The 12,003-nt window shown below is 33.7% G+C and overlaps 1 protein-coding gene across 3 annotated transcripts; it reads left to right on the top strand.

Annotated features, from left to right (window-relative positions):
- Positions 1-291: 291 nt before the first annotated feature.
- On the top strand, positions 292-11,537 carry EMB1873 (porphyromonas-type peptidyl-arginine deiminase family protein). 3 transcript variants are annotated; one of them, XM_028252335.2, is made up of 10 exons: positions 292-440; positions 3,524-3,637; positions 3,748-3,837; positions 3,936-4,020; positions 4,508-4,563; positions 4,690-4,768; positions 6,049-6,183; positions 8,460-8,692; positions 9,894-10,052; positions 11,172-11,537. In XM_028252335.2, the coding sequence occupies exons 1-10, from the start codon at positions 354-356 to the stop codon at positions 11,256-11,258; spliced, it is 1,125 nt and encodes a 374-aa protein (XP_028108136.2). In that variant the 5' UTR covers positions 292-353; the 3' UTR covers positions 11,259-11,537. The 3 variants fall into 3 exon arrangements, with proteins under 3 accessions (XP_028108136.2, XP_028108138.2, XP_082766021.1); XM_028252337.2 differs by having other exon boundaries at positions 297-440; positions 3,449-3,637; XM_082909895.1 differs by having other exon boundaries at positions 339-2,430; positions 2,663-3,637.
- Positions 11,538-12,003: the final 466 nt, after the last annotated feature.

Genomic DNA, 12,003 nt, shown 5'->3' with positions numbered 1-12,003 from the left:
CGAAGTACATATGGAAGTGAAATTCTTTTAATTGATTTGACAATCGAACCAACGTACCCTACTGGTATTGGCCCTAGTTGGCAGCCAATAGCATGTTGACCACTCAACTCAACACTGTTGTGTTACACATACAATCGCACCAAGTATCTACTAGACTGAAATTTTTCTAAAATTTCCTAGAGTGTTACACTGTGTGGTTGAGATTTACTGACAAATCACATCAATTTTTTTTTGATGTGATTTGTCAGTAAATCTCAACCACCACACAGTGTAACCCTCTAAAAAAAAACTTTAAGAAAACCGTGTCCATATATACTCATTCACACACACAATGAATTGAGAGAGAGAGAGAGATGGATGTAGAAGGAACTCCGGCTCTCCATGGATATCGCATGCCTGCAGAGTGGGAACCTCACTCCCAATGTTGGTTAGCTTGGCCTGTGAGTTCTCTCTCTCTCTGCCTGTGGAATTTTTTCTATTTATTGATCCGATATTCTTTATTGTTCATCTCTTCGGATTTTTACATTTTCTTTTTCCAATTCTTGCAAAGGAGATGTGTCTGTCGCTATCATTGGTGAGGGTTTCAAAACCTTATCGTCATCATAAATTCCTCAGAAGAAAAAAGAAAAGAAAAGAAAAGAAATTATAATAGTGAAGAATGAATTAAATTGGAATCAGGGTAAGGATGGGCGGTGACAGAGCCAATAAAAAAACAACTTTACTCTGAATTTTTTGAAAATGTTTTTAAATTTTAAATTTTTCATTGTTGTTCTAACAAGCTCAAGGTTGACCCAGAAGATTCATTTCGTTTTATTATGTGTATTTTATTGGTATTTTTTTTAGTTTTATTGTCATTTTATATTACTACATAGTTTTTTTTTTTTATATTATTATATGGGTCATGGTCCTTGTGTGTCAATGATGTTGGCTGGCTTTTGGCTTCTTATATGGGTTGGGTATATGCTGTATGTCATGAACTTGCCTTTGTGTGAAATAAGATTCTTTACCATATTTTTCTCTGCAATGATCTTGTTGTGGTAATTAACGTCCAGTTTAAGCAATAGGACTTGGTCTTGGGATTGATAATTTAAAATAAAAAAGATAATATTTTAATAATATTCGGTGGTAAAAATCATAGCAAGATCGTTACAGAAAAAGAATGGCAGAGGATCCAAATCCCTTGTGTGGCGCTCTAAAAAAAGTTTAGTTTTGGTTTCATTTATATAGCCAACTAGACAGAAGGGCGATCTGTTTGCAAATTGAAATGCCATTTCATGGTCTTGGTGCTTTTCATCTGCTTAAACTAATGGCACTAAGGGATGATCCACAGAGCACATGGCATGGAGATTCATAGGCAATTTTTCTGCTATTGAGAATTATGATATATACTTCTACCTTTGTGAATTTTAGCTTGTCTTGTCATTTTATATGTATTGTCCTTTGTTCCTTTTTCTGTATTTTCTTTTAAACCAAGAATTTGGAGTTAAATTTGAAAGTAATTTTGTTATGAATATACCCCCAGTTCTGGAAAGGCTCTTTCCATGGGTCAAATCCACTCCACCAGTGACTCTAATGGCAAGCTACATCGTTGCAAATATTTGCAATATATTGTCTCCATCAGTTTGTATATTGCAAATATTTCTTATTTTAGTTAATTTCATATATTGAGAAAGAATCCACGGAAGATTTCTGATCTTAAAAGTTTTTTTTTTTTTTTATGCTGATGTTGATTTAATCTTGAGGAAAATGCTAATGACTGACTGTCATTAGTCTTGATGATGTGTAAAAATGTGTGAAAAGTGTATAGAAAACTGTAAAACTTTATGAAAAAAATGTAAAAAGTGCATTGGGATTTTAACTGTCTTAGCATTATTCCCACCTTAACGAAGACCAGGGGACTGCTTTTAGCATGATCCTAATCTTATTCAAATTTGAATGCTATCATTTTATATGCAATGTTAGTGTTGTTAAGGTCTTCATTTTTGTTAAATTAGTAGTGTATTTTTTGTTTCTACAAGTTGTCTGTACTATTGCATTTCCATCTTAGTGGCTTAATTTTCAGCCCCCAATCCAAGCAATCCTAGCTTTGCCTGTGACACTACTATCTTTTCTTAGTTACACTTGTTTATGGAGTGGTCTGAATTACTTTTTATGTGCTGCTTCCAAATTGTACTTAATTCTTTCAACCAGAATTTCTGCTGTAGCGTGCTACGCTGGAATCCATGTTTAAGTAAAGGAAATATATCTGATGATGTGCCCTCCTTATTCCTTGGGTCTTTGGAGTTAAAATGCTTTATATTTCAATAATTGGAAAATGTTTTATATGCTAATAATTGGGTATTTTCTTTGATGGGTATTAGTTTGATTCTAATACCATTTATGTTTTTGGTGAAGCACATTACATGCATAAATTAATACACACACATTAAGGCCTCGTTTGGCAAGAGGCTATTTTAGCCAATTAGCCAAAAAATTACTAAATTAGTCAAAAAGCCAACAACCCATACCAAAAAGTCAAAGATTCTCTTTTCTCTCTACTTTTTGCACATCTTTTCGTAATTAGCCAAAAAGTCATCCCAAACATACAAGTTTTTTTTATCTACCTTTTTAGCCAAATAGCCAAAAAGTTACTAAATTAGCCTGTTCCCAAACGAGGCCTAAGTAATTATATGCTTATGATTGCATGGTTGTCTCTTCTGCTTTCATAACATTTACATCAGACATGTTTTTTGTTTTATGTTTGTTTTGGAGTCCCTTACTGATAAGTTACTACTAAATTTGGCATCTATAGACCACAAGACTTAATGTGTTCAACAAATGATCACAATTTTTGTTGCCTTAAATGAAGCGTTTCTGTTAAAAGCTTTAAAGCTGTCATGTTCTTCGCTACTAGATAGAGTTTCTTGCTTTGGCAATTTCTCAAATATCTAGGGCCTCGACTGAACTCCACAGAGGACCAAGTTTTATATCTTCTCCATTTTCATTAAGATTTTGGGATTTTTATGTACACACATTTCAGCTAAAATTAAATTTTAGTGCGGTACTTGAGTTTTGGTTTTTAGGACCATGTGTTTTGATTTTTAGAACCATTTTGCTTCTAGTCTTTGGAAGTAGTGATTCGTGAAATTTTTTTGGGTGCTATCAGAGTAATCATTGTTATTAAGATCAAGCAGGCCTTGTGAAATTTTTGAGCAATATCAAAAAATGAAAAAGAAAAATGAGAGAAGCTTCTTAGCATGACTGAGCCTTACACTGTACGCTTTTCCACTGTTGTTTTAGTCCTCTCATATGAAAGGATTTTACTTGTTTGAATCCATTTCCTCTTTCCTTTCCATAAGAAAGTGTTCATCCATTTTACTTCTTGCCCTCAATGACCTTTTCTGTCTCGCCTGCCATTGTTATCTTTTAAAAAACAATTCCTTTTTTTTTTCTTTGTTGCATTTACAAGCAAGAGCAAGAAGAGCATTGAGTTCCTGGATGCTCGCAAATCGATTTGACAGCCTACCTTCATCATGAATTACAGGAACGTCTAGATAATTGGCGAGACAATGCAGTACCTGGCCAACGTATATTTGCCAAGGCAGCATCTGCAATCTCAAAATTTGAGCCTGTAACCGTCTGTGCTAGTGCTTCTCAGGTTGGTAATAGTAGTAAAAATGGTTTGAATGTTACCTTATTTCATGATCAGTGGGATATTTGAGACTTTGCTACCTATCGAGTCCGAATGTTAACTTGTTTTATGATCAGTGGGCAAATGCTCGCAGTCAGTTGCCACAAAATATCAGGGTTATTGAGATGAGTATGAGCGATTCTTGGTTGCGCGATACTGGGCCAACTGTGAGTATCTTCCTTCTTATTGGTAATGCTTTCCTTGATATCGTTATGGATTGAAAAGTTTATTTTAACCACTAAAATGATGACATCTGTTTGGGTAGTTTGTCGTAAGAGACAGCAAATCAAGTTTGGGGAACCTGGAGCGGAAGCTTGCCGGAATTGATTGGAACTTTAATAGCTATGGAGGTTAGGCTGTGGAATATGTATTTATAATGTCTACCATGTTAAATTATTTAATTTTCCCTTAGAACTTTCTGAAAGTGCCCGACAGTTGGGTCTTTGGCAAGAACTAATGAATCGTATAACTTTTAACTACTCTTTTTAAGCAATCCATTTATTCAGCAATTTATCAAGTGTATGCAAACATGATTCAACCATTGCTTCGTTGCTGGAATACTGATAACTGATGCATATTTGTATATAATGATGCTTTTGAACAATAATCAATTGTAAGATTCCAAAGCTTTTTCTTGTCCAGTAGTTGGGTTACCCTTGCGATGGAACCACAAAATACTGCTAATCATTGTCCTGATTAAGTGTTGCTTGATACTTGATAGCATCAGTTTCCATCTATTATTGCTGTATAGTTTGTTGCTTTGAGAAAAGTAAAATTTTGTTCTATTGATCTGTCTAAATAAAAGTAATTGCACTTTGATTGGTTTGAAATTTCTAGGCATCGATGAAGGTTGTTACAAAGACTGGAGTCTTGATATTCATGCGGCAAGGAAGGTTAGAAAGTTGTTTGTTTCAATTTTTCACATGTTTTTTTTTTTGGGTGTGTGTGTGCGCGTGCGTGTGTGTGTGGAGAGTACACTCCTTTTTATATTCTCTCAAACTTTTTTCTTTAACTGTTAGATTCTGGAAGTCGAGAGAGTTCCTAGGTTTCCTCACTCTATGATTCTTGAAGGTGGAGCCATTCACGTAGATGGAGAAGGTATCATGTTTTACATTACAAGGAAATTATACAGGGTCATGTTTGGCCTCTTTTAAGTGATACATTTATATTTGAAGAACGTTTGGTTTTTTGTCTCTCGCCGATTCATTCATTCGTACATATATGATAACATGCACATGTATAGTTGGAGAAGAGATTGCTTAAATTTTTTATACTGGAGGCTAGTAGAAAGTTGATCCCCCTTTCTTTATTCAAGTCTCAAGATATTCAAGATGTTACAAGTGCATAAAATAGTTTTTAACAAGTTCCATTTCTTACCACCTCAGCTGTAATTTGTTAAGTGTTCATAAGCCACTTTGAACAAAATGATACGTATACAGAGAAATAGAAGAAGATAATTACCTGCCTTTTGGTTGCTTAGAATTGCACCAGAATTGTGTAATATAGCTGCTCCTTTGTTTTAATAGACCTTGGTCTTAAAATTCATTTCTTATGAATGAAAAGCTAAGAATCTTTTGTAGTAGCATTATTGGACAAACAATTGATGTTGGGCAGGGAGGGAGGGAGCAGGAAGGGGTTACATTAGCCGAGTAATGTAGTTCCTTATTCCAGCTGCTTATTAAAATCACTTTCATTGTCTACGAAGAAAGATAGTTCTTGATACCCTTGGAATTCCCTCAATGTAAGTTGTACCGACACTTTGTGTTAGTACAGTCTAGTTGTTGGGATTATAGGGAAACATTGAACTAAAAAAAAAGGGATTATTTGGTGATTCATAGATCAGGCTTGAACTTTTTTGGAAACCAATTTTGATTACAATTTTTCTCATTATATTTATGTGAAAAAATACATTTTATTTTTTTTTAAAGAAAGAAGTTCAGGAATAAATACATTTTATGGATCACTTTAGATCATTAAATTTTATGTTTTGGAATGAAGTGTTACATATTTCAAAGCACATGTTCCCAATCTCCAAACCAAAATCTCTAGATTAGTAATATAATATAATCCAACAACACAAGGAATATAAAATCTATTAGGGTGATGCTTGATTATAGCTCACTATTTTTATTATTAAAGCGGCCATAGGAGTTCCTTTCCTTCTTCTCTTCCAATAATGAACCTTCATCAATCCTCCGCTTATTGTTCTTCTTTCTGTAATGATTCTTTAGGTCATATTCTATTTGTGACCATCAACTAATGCATCACTGTATAGCTTGTTTACACAAAACACTTCAAAACTAGATTTCTAGCTGTACCCTTATGATTTCGAATATTGCATATGCCAGATTTGTTCATAAATTGTTTCCTTCCTTCAGGGACTTGTCTTACTACTGAGGAGTGCCTCTTGAATAAAAACAGGAACCCTCATTTGACTAAAGAGCAAGTTGAGGATGAACTTAAAGCATATCTTGGAGTCAAGAAGATTATTTGGTTGCCTCATGGATTATTTGGTACCCATTCACCTTGAATATTAAGCACACATGTATAAATATTTTGCATTGAAATTTGAGATGCCCTTCCTGTATATTTCATCTATATTTTTTGGTCTACTTGGCAATTTAGATATTTCTTTAATTTGGTTGGTCTATGTGGCTATTTTTCTCAGCAGGATGATGATGAAGCATTCTCATGCTTAAAAATGATGCGTTGGTGTGCAATTATGAATGCAAACATGAAATTCATGTTGTATAGAGTGGGTGTTTGGGAAGTGGGTTTTTATGTAGGTTTTTTTAGTTGTAAGATATTATTAGATAAAAAAAATTTAGTGTTTGGGAAGATAGTTGGATTTTTTTGTGGTTGGATGTGATGTTCGTGAGAGAAAAAGTGAAATAATTATGGGGTTGGATGTGATATTTTGTTTGGATTTGTTTTTTTTGATTTTGCAAAAAGTTTGCCTTTTAGTGTAAAAAATAAAAAAAAAAACCCAACCCACAAACTTCCCAAACACCACCAGAGAGTTTCTGCTGAAACCGTAGTTCTAGGATTTGAACTTCAAATAAGAGTTTAACTCTGCAATATACGGTATCTGCTGCAATTTTTGCATTCTTTGGGTAGGTGTTGTGATGATCAGTAACTTGAATTGCAACCTAGTCCTTTCGAGCAATGGGCTCATGCCAAGTGCTTGATTTTTTGCATATTGGGAAAAATATAAATCATAGGGCTTTATTTTATTGGAAATTTCAAGCCCAGGCTGCTGCTTATGTTATATGGTATGAAAAGTTGTGTGTTCTGCTGTTGATACCTAGAACTTAGAGGGGATACAAATTTCTGTAGTTAAATATAGACAAACCTGATATCTTCGTTTCCCTTGTATCTTACTATGGCCTCGTTTGGGAAGTGACTATTTTAGAGGCTTTTTGGCTATTTTAGTTTTTGTGTTTGGGAAGATGAGATGGATTTTTATTTGAGTCGTTGTATTGAAAAATGTGTTGAAATGATGTTTGAATTTAAAATGATTAATTTGTCCCTAATATTATAATTTTTTAAATTGATGTAAAGGGGCAAAATTGTAATTTCCCAAGTGATGTAACAATTTGACACTTTGACAGTGTAGGCTGTGCCTACACTGCTGGCAGCTACAGCCTTTTTTTTTTTTTTTTTTTTTTGAAAAACTTTGAACAGTGGGGCTTTTTGGCTTATTTGTAATTTGAGGCTATAATAGCCTCAACCTTTTCTTCCCAAACAGCGCCTATATATGCTACTTGTTGTTCATATCTTGCCATTTAGCAAGTTAATATCTTTGAGGTATGTATTATCAATATGTCAATACCTTAAGCATTCTTCTGGCGTTAACTTGACTTTTGTTTATCTATTGGCTGTCTTCAAATTTCCAAAGGTATAATGTACATAATTTTGCCTTTAAATATGTTTTAATATATAATTTTTTTTTTTCTGTATTTTGTGCATTTCTTGTATATAAGATTTCTGCTTTGTGTTGTGAAGGAAAAATATTGACAAAAAAATGATGGTTATTTATATATTTTGCAAAGGAAATGGAGTAAGGAACGAAAGGAATTGCTATATGGACACTACAGTCTTGAGAGATTTTGGGCTTGCTGGAAAACTCCTCCATTCTAAAAATTCTTAGAACAAATACAACAAAATCTAGCACTGCTTTAGTGGGGGAATGACTTAACTCCTTTGTGATTTTGGTTTTGAAAGTTTTGAAATTATTTAGGGGTTGTGGACAACAGGGAGAGGCGAAGGAATAGAGTTGGTAAGACGATTGCGACTATATATTTAGGATGGACCATCATACCAATACTTTATGAATCCTGCTAATATATGTTTCCTAGTTGCAGTTGAGAAATAGATGAAACGGAAAGATGTGATTCTGGTACCCATTATTTGACCCTTGGTCTATGCAGGATAGCATGCTTTGAGAGTAAAAACTTTATGCAAGGAAATGAAGTTTCCCTATCTATTGCGACTACATATTTATCTTCATCTTGTGCCTTCTGAATCCTCATCATCCTATCTATTTTCCTATGAGGATATGGGATCAATAATCTTAATTTTGACATTAATGTATACTAATTAGGCATTGTTTTTAATAAAAGTTTGTACACAGAAGTTGCTAGAGTTACTTTCTCCAACATGTTTGTGCTTTTTGCTGCCTCATCGTTGAAGCTTTTCCTATTGATTACTTAAGAGGACAAAATAAAAAGACCAAAGTTTAAACAGTATATTTTTAGTGAACTAAGGCCTTTAACATGGTGTTTTGCAGGTGATGATGATACTAATGGTCATATCGACAACTTGTGCTGTTTCGTGAAGCCTGGTGTGGTTTTGTTGTCCTGGACTAATGATGAATCAGATCCTCAGTATGAGCGATCTGTGGAAGCCTTTTCTATTCTCTCTCATGTTACCGACGCTAAAGGTAGAAAACTAGAAATTATTAAACTCCATGTACCTGGGCCACTTTACATGACAGATGAAGAGGCAGCAGGACTAATTCAGGTAAACATGATTCTTAGAATTTTACTGTCACAACTCTGTATTGGTTCTGGCTACCCTTTATCCACTAACTGAAAAGTAAATTTACATTTTTTGAGATGTTATGCTCATGTTTACTGAACAATACTGATGGAGATCAAAATTTACTAGTTTTAGGAATGTCAATTTGCAGAACTTGAGGTCAATTTTCCTCCAACAAGAGGGGAATAACGTAACCTAGTCGATGTGAGACCCACGAGAAGATGATAAATTGATTACTAGTGTTAAGTACTTTGTCTTTGATTTAATATTTTTATATTTTCTTTCTTTTAGGACTTTTAATGGCTTTAGTGATAAGACTCGAATTTTTTTAGGTATCTATGTTGGGTAGGAATTAGGATTGGTTTGTGAAAGTTTCCACACATATTCATGATTATCTACAGACTACACAACCTATAAATAGGCTCTATTGCTGTAAAACGAATTTGGTATCACATGCATGAATAAAATTAGATTTGATTGATGGATCTCTCTTCCTATGTGTTGCTGTTGCTTTTTCATCCTTATTCTCTTTCTCTTCTCAGGTGGTGGTTCTCTTCTCCTCTATGTTTCTCTCGTCTTTACCTCCCTCTCTCTTCTTCACTCTTCATTTTCCCTTCTCTTATATTTCCTCTTTTCATATATTTATATTCAATCTCTTATTCATTGTCCTTGACTTTCTTGCTATCTTTTCTCTCTTCCTTATCTTCTTCTTCTATTTTATCTCTTTGTTCTTCTAGTCTCCTGTCTTATCTTATTCTTCTACTCTATTTCATCTTTCTCATCTCCATCTTGTAATATGAAAAAACAAAAATCATCATATTATTTTGCCAATCACGTGTTCGAAGAAATTCTCATGAAGGCCATGCTACTTTATGTGCGTCTATGTATATGTATGTGCACACATACTCATGCAAGTAAATATCAAGAATTAAGGTGTCTGCATGAGTTTTTGTTTCCTTGACAATATATATACTCATTCATGTAAGCCATTATGTTGACTCCTGACAAAAAAGGAGACATTGTAAATTTTGTAAATTTAGTTAACCTCTGTGAGAATGCATGTATGCGATTATCTCCTGTCATCCTGATGTTCATTTCCTGCTTTATTTTATGTGTTCTATTAATCATGTAAGACGTAAATCAAATGCATTAGGACCTCATATTGCTGATGTTTTGAGAACAGAATGGCGAGGCTAAACCACGACTTCCGGGATCGAGGATTGCTGCTTCTTATGTGAACTTCTACATTGCAAATGGAGGTATCATCATTCCGCAATTTGGGGACCAAAAGTGGGATGATGAAGCAGTTCGTGTCCTTTCTCTGGCCTTTCCAGATCATGAAGTAAGTGATAGTGTTAATTCGTTGTTGCCTGGTTATCTACATGCTTTACAACCTTCATTCCTAGAACACATGAGAGTGAAATATCAAAGCTTTTTGTCTTTATGAAGTCCATATCTATCAGACTCTAAATGATTTATTGAGCCCAAAGTGTTGCCCATGTAGTAGTACTATAGCAAGAGGCTTTTGACACAACTCATTTTGATCAATTATGATGAATGAAAAACCGATGGATTAAAAGCTTCAAAGATTTAATCCAAAATACTTATACCAATGTAAATCTGAACATCAAAGAAGGTAGACACACCAATGTAGGGAACGTGAGGACCAAATGTGGAATAATAAAGACAATTGACAGCTAGAAATCGAATGCTATAATTAATGGTTCTAAAGTGAAAAGGATCATTTGCAAACTGTTTATGTTGTTTATTTTTGACCATTTATAATAATGCCAAGGTGGTATATTTCTCTGTTACAACTATGGGAAGTTGCAATAGTCCAAAATGCCAAATGGTTTGAAGTGTCCAGATATTTATTTTTCTTGTGGTTTTTCTACAACACGGTACTATAAAAAGACAATTCTCTGTGCTTCTGGAGATGACTGCTAAACTAGGATTCTTGTGACTTGGAAAAAATATAATATTTTAGTAATCAGCAGGCATGTGACACTGTCTCTTCAGTGGGATCATAATATTCTATATAATCGAGGTTATCTTTGATGGAAGTAACAGAAGGAATGCTTGAAAATCTGTATTGAAGGGTTGGTTCTTTTGTTTATTCATTTATTTAGTAAACCTTTTAAGGGACACCTTCCATCTTATTTCCTAAATTACTTATAGGGACAATCTGTCTTACTCTTCAGGAATAGTGTGAAATGGGTACTAATAAAATGATGAATTTAACATGTTAACAATGTCAAGTCTTGAGATGCTAAAATGATCACACTCATGATATGGGATGGAATCGCCGCAAATGCCACAAAAACAAGATGGGGTATTCTGTTTTGTTTTTAGGGAAAAGTGGTTTGATTAATTTCCAAGATGTATTGTTAGAAGGTGTATTTTTGTTTTGCCGGTATTACTGATGAACAAAGCTTAATCTTCTTGGTTGTTGTTGGTTCAGGTGGTGAGGATTGAAGGTGCAAGGGAGATTGCTTTGGGAGGTGGAAACATACATTGCATCACACAACAACAACCAGCCCTTTTGTGAGAACTGTGAAACATTGTTATGGAGGCGTTGGCAACACTTCTCAAAAAATGAAAAAACAGAGATTGGTTCAGGCTAATTCTATCATTCAAGATTAGCTTGATAGTTGGTTTGTCCACTCTGAAGTTGTTGCTTGTCTATTTCTTGGTTTTCAGTTCTCATGAACTATATGGTCTGTTTGTTTGTCTCTATGAACCAATACTCTATATTGTATGATTTTTTTTATCATCTACTGAAGTTCTTCTAGCCAAACAAAAATAAAAGAAGAAGATGAAGAAGAAAGATTAGCTTGGTAGTTATACGGTAAAGTTTTATTGACAAACCTTGTCAACAATGCAATGGTTTAAAGCTGACTTGTCAAAATTTTGGGGGAATATCAAATAAATGGGAAGAGAAAAAAATAATAGCAAATTAAAGGAGTGCAGGTGAGAAATGTGTACGGTGTACTTGAGAATTGTGTAAAACCGACACAATTTACGCTGAAGTGATTTGCAATAATTTTTTTTTATTGGATACTTTCCTAAGTTTTGTTACTAATCAGTGTATTTGATTTGAGTTTTTTACATTAAATTTTTTAATAATTGAGTTTTTTGATTTTTATATTTTTTTATTTTTAGTGAATATTTTTAAAATTTTAAATATTTTTTTTTACTCTTTTAGATGCACCTTATTTAGATGTATCTAAAAAATAAAAAATTTATAAAAAAATATTTTAAAAATTAATAAATACATAAAAATATAAAAAATG

The sequence above is a fragment of the Camellia sinensis genome, chromosome 15, assembly GCF_055761805.1.
Source record: "Camellia sinensis isolate YWXY chromosome 15, ASM5576180v1, whole genome shotgun sequence".
Taxonomy (NCBI): Eukaryota; Viridiplantae; Streptophyta; class Magnoliopsida; order Ericales; family Theaceae; genus Camellia; species Camellia sinensis.
Note: the sequence above shows the minus strand (reverse complement) of the source record. Positions and strands in the feature narration are given on the sequence as shown.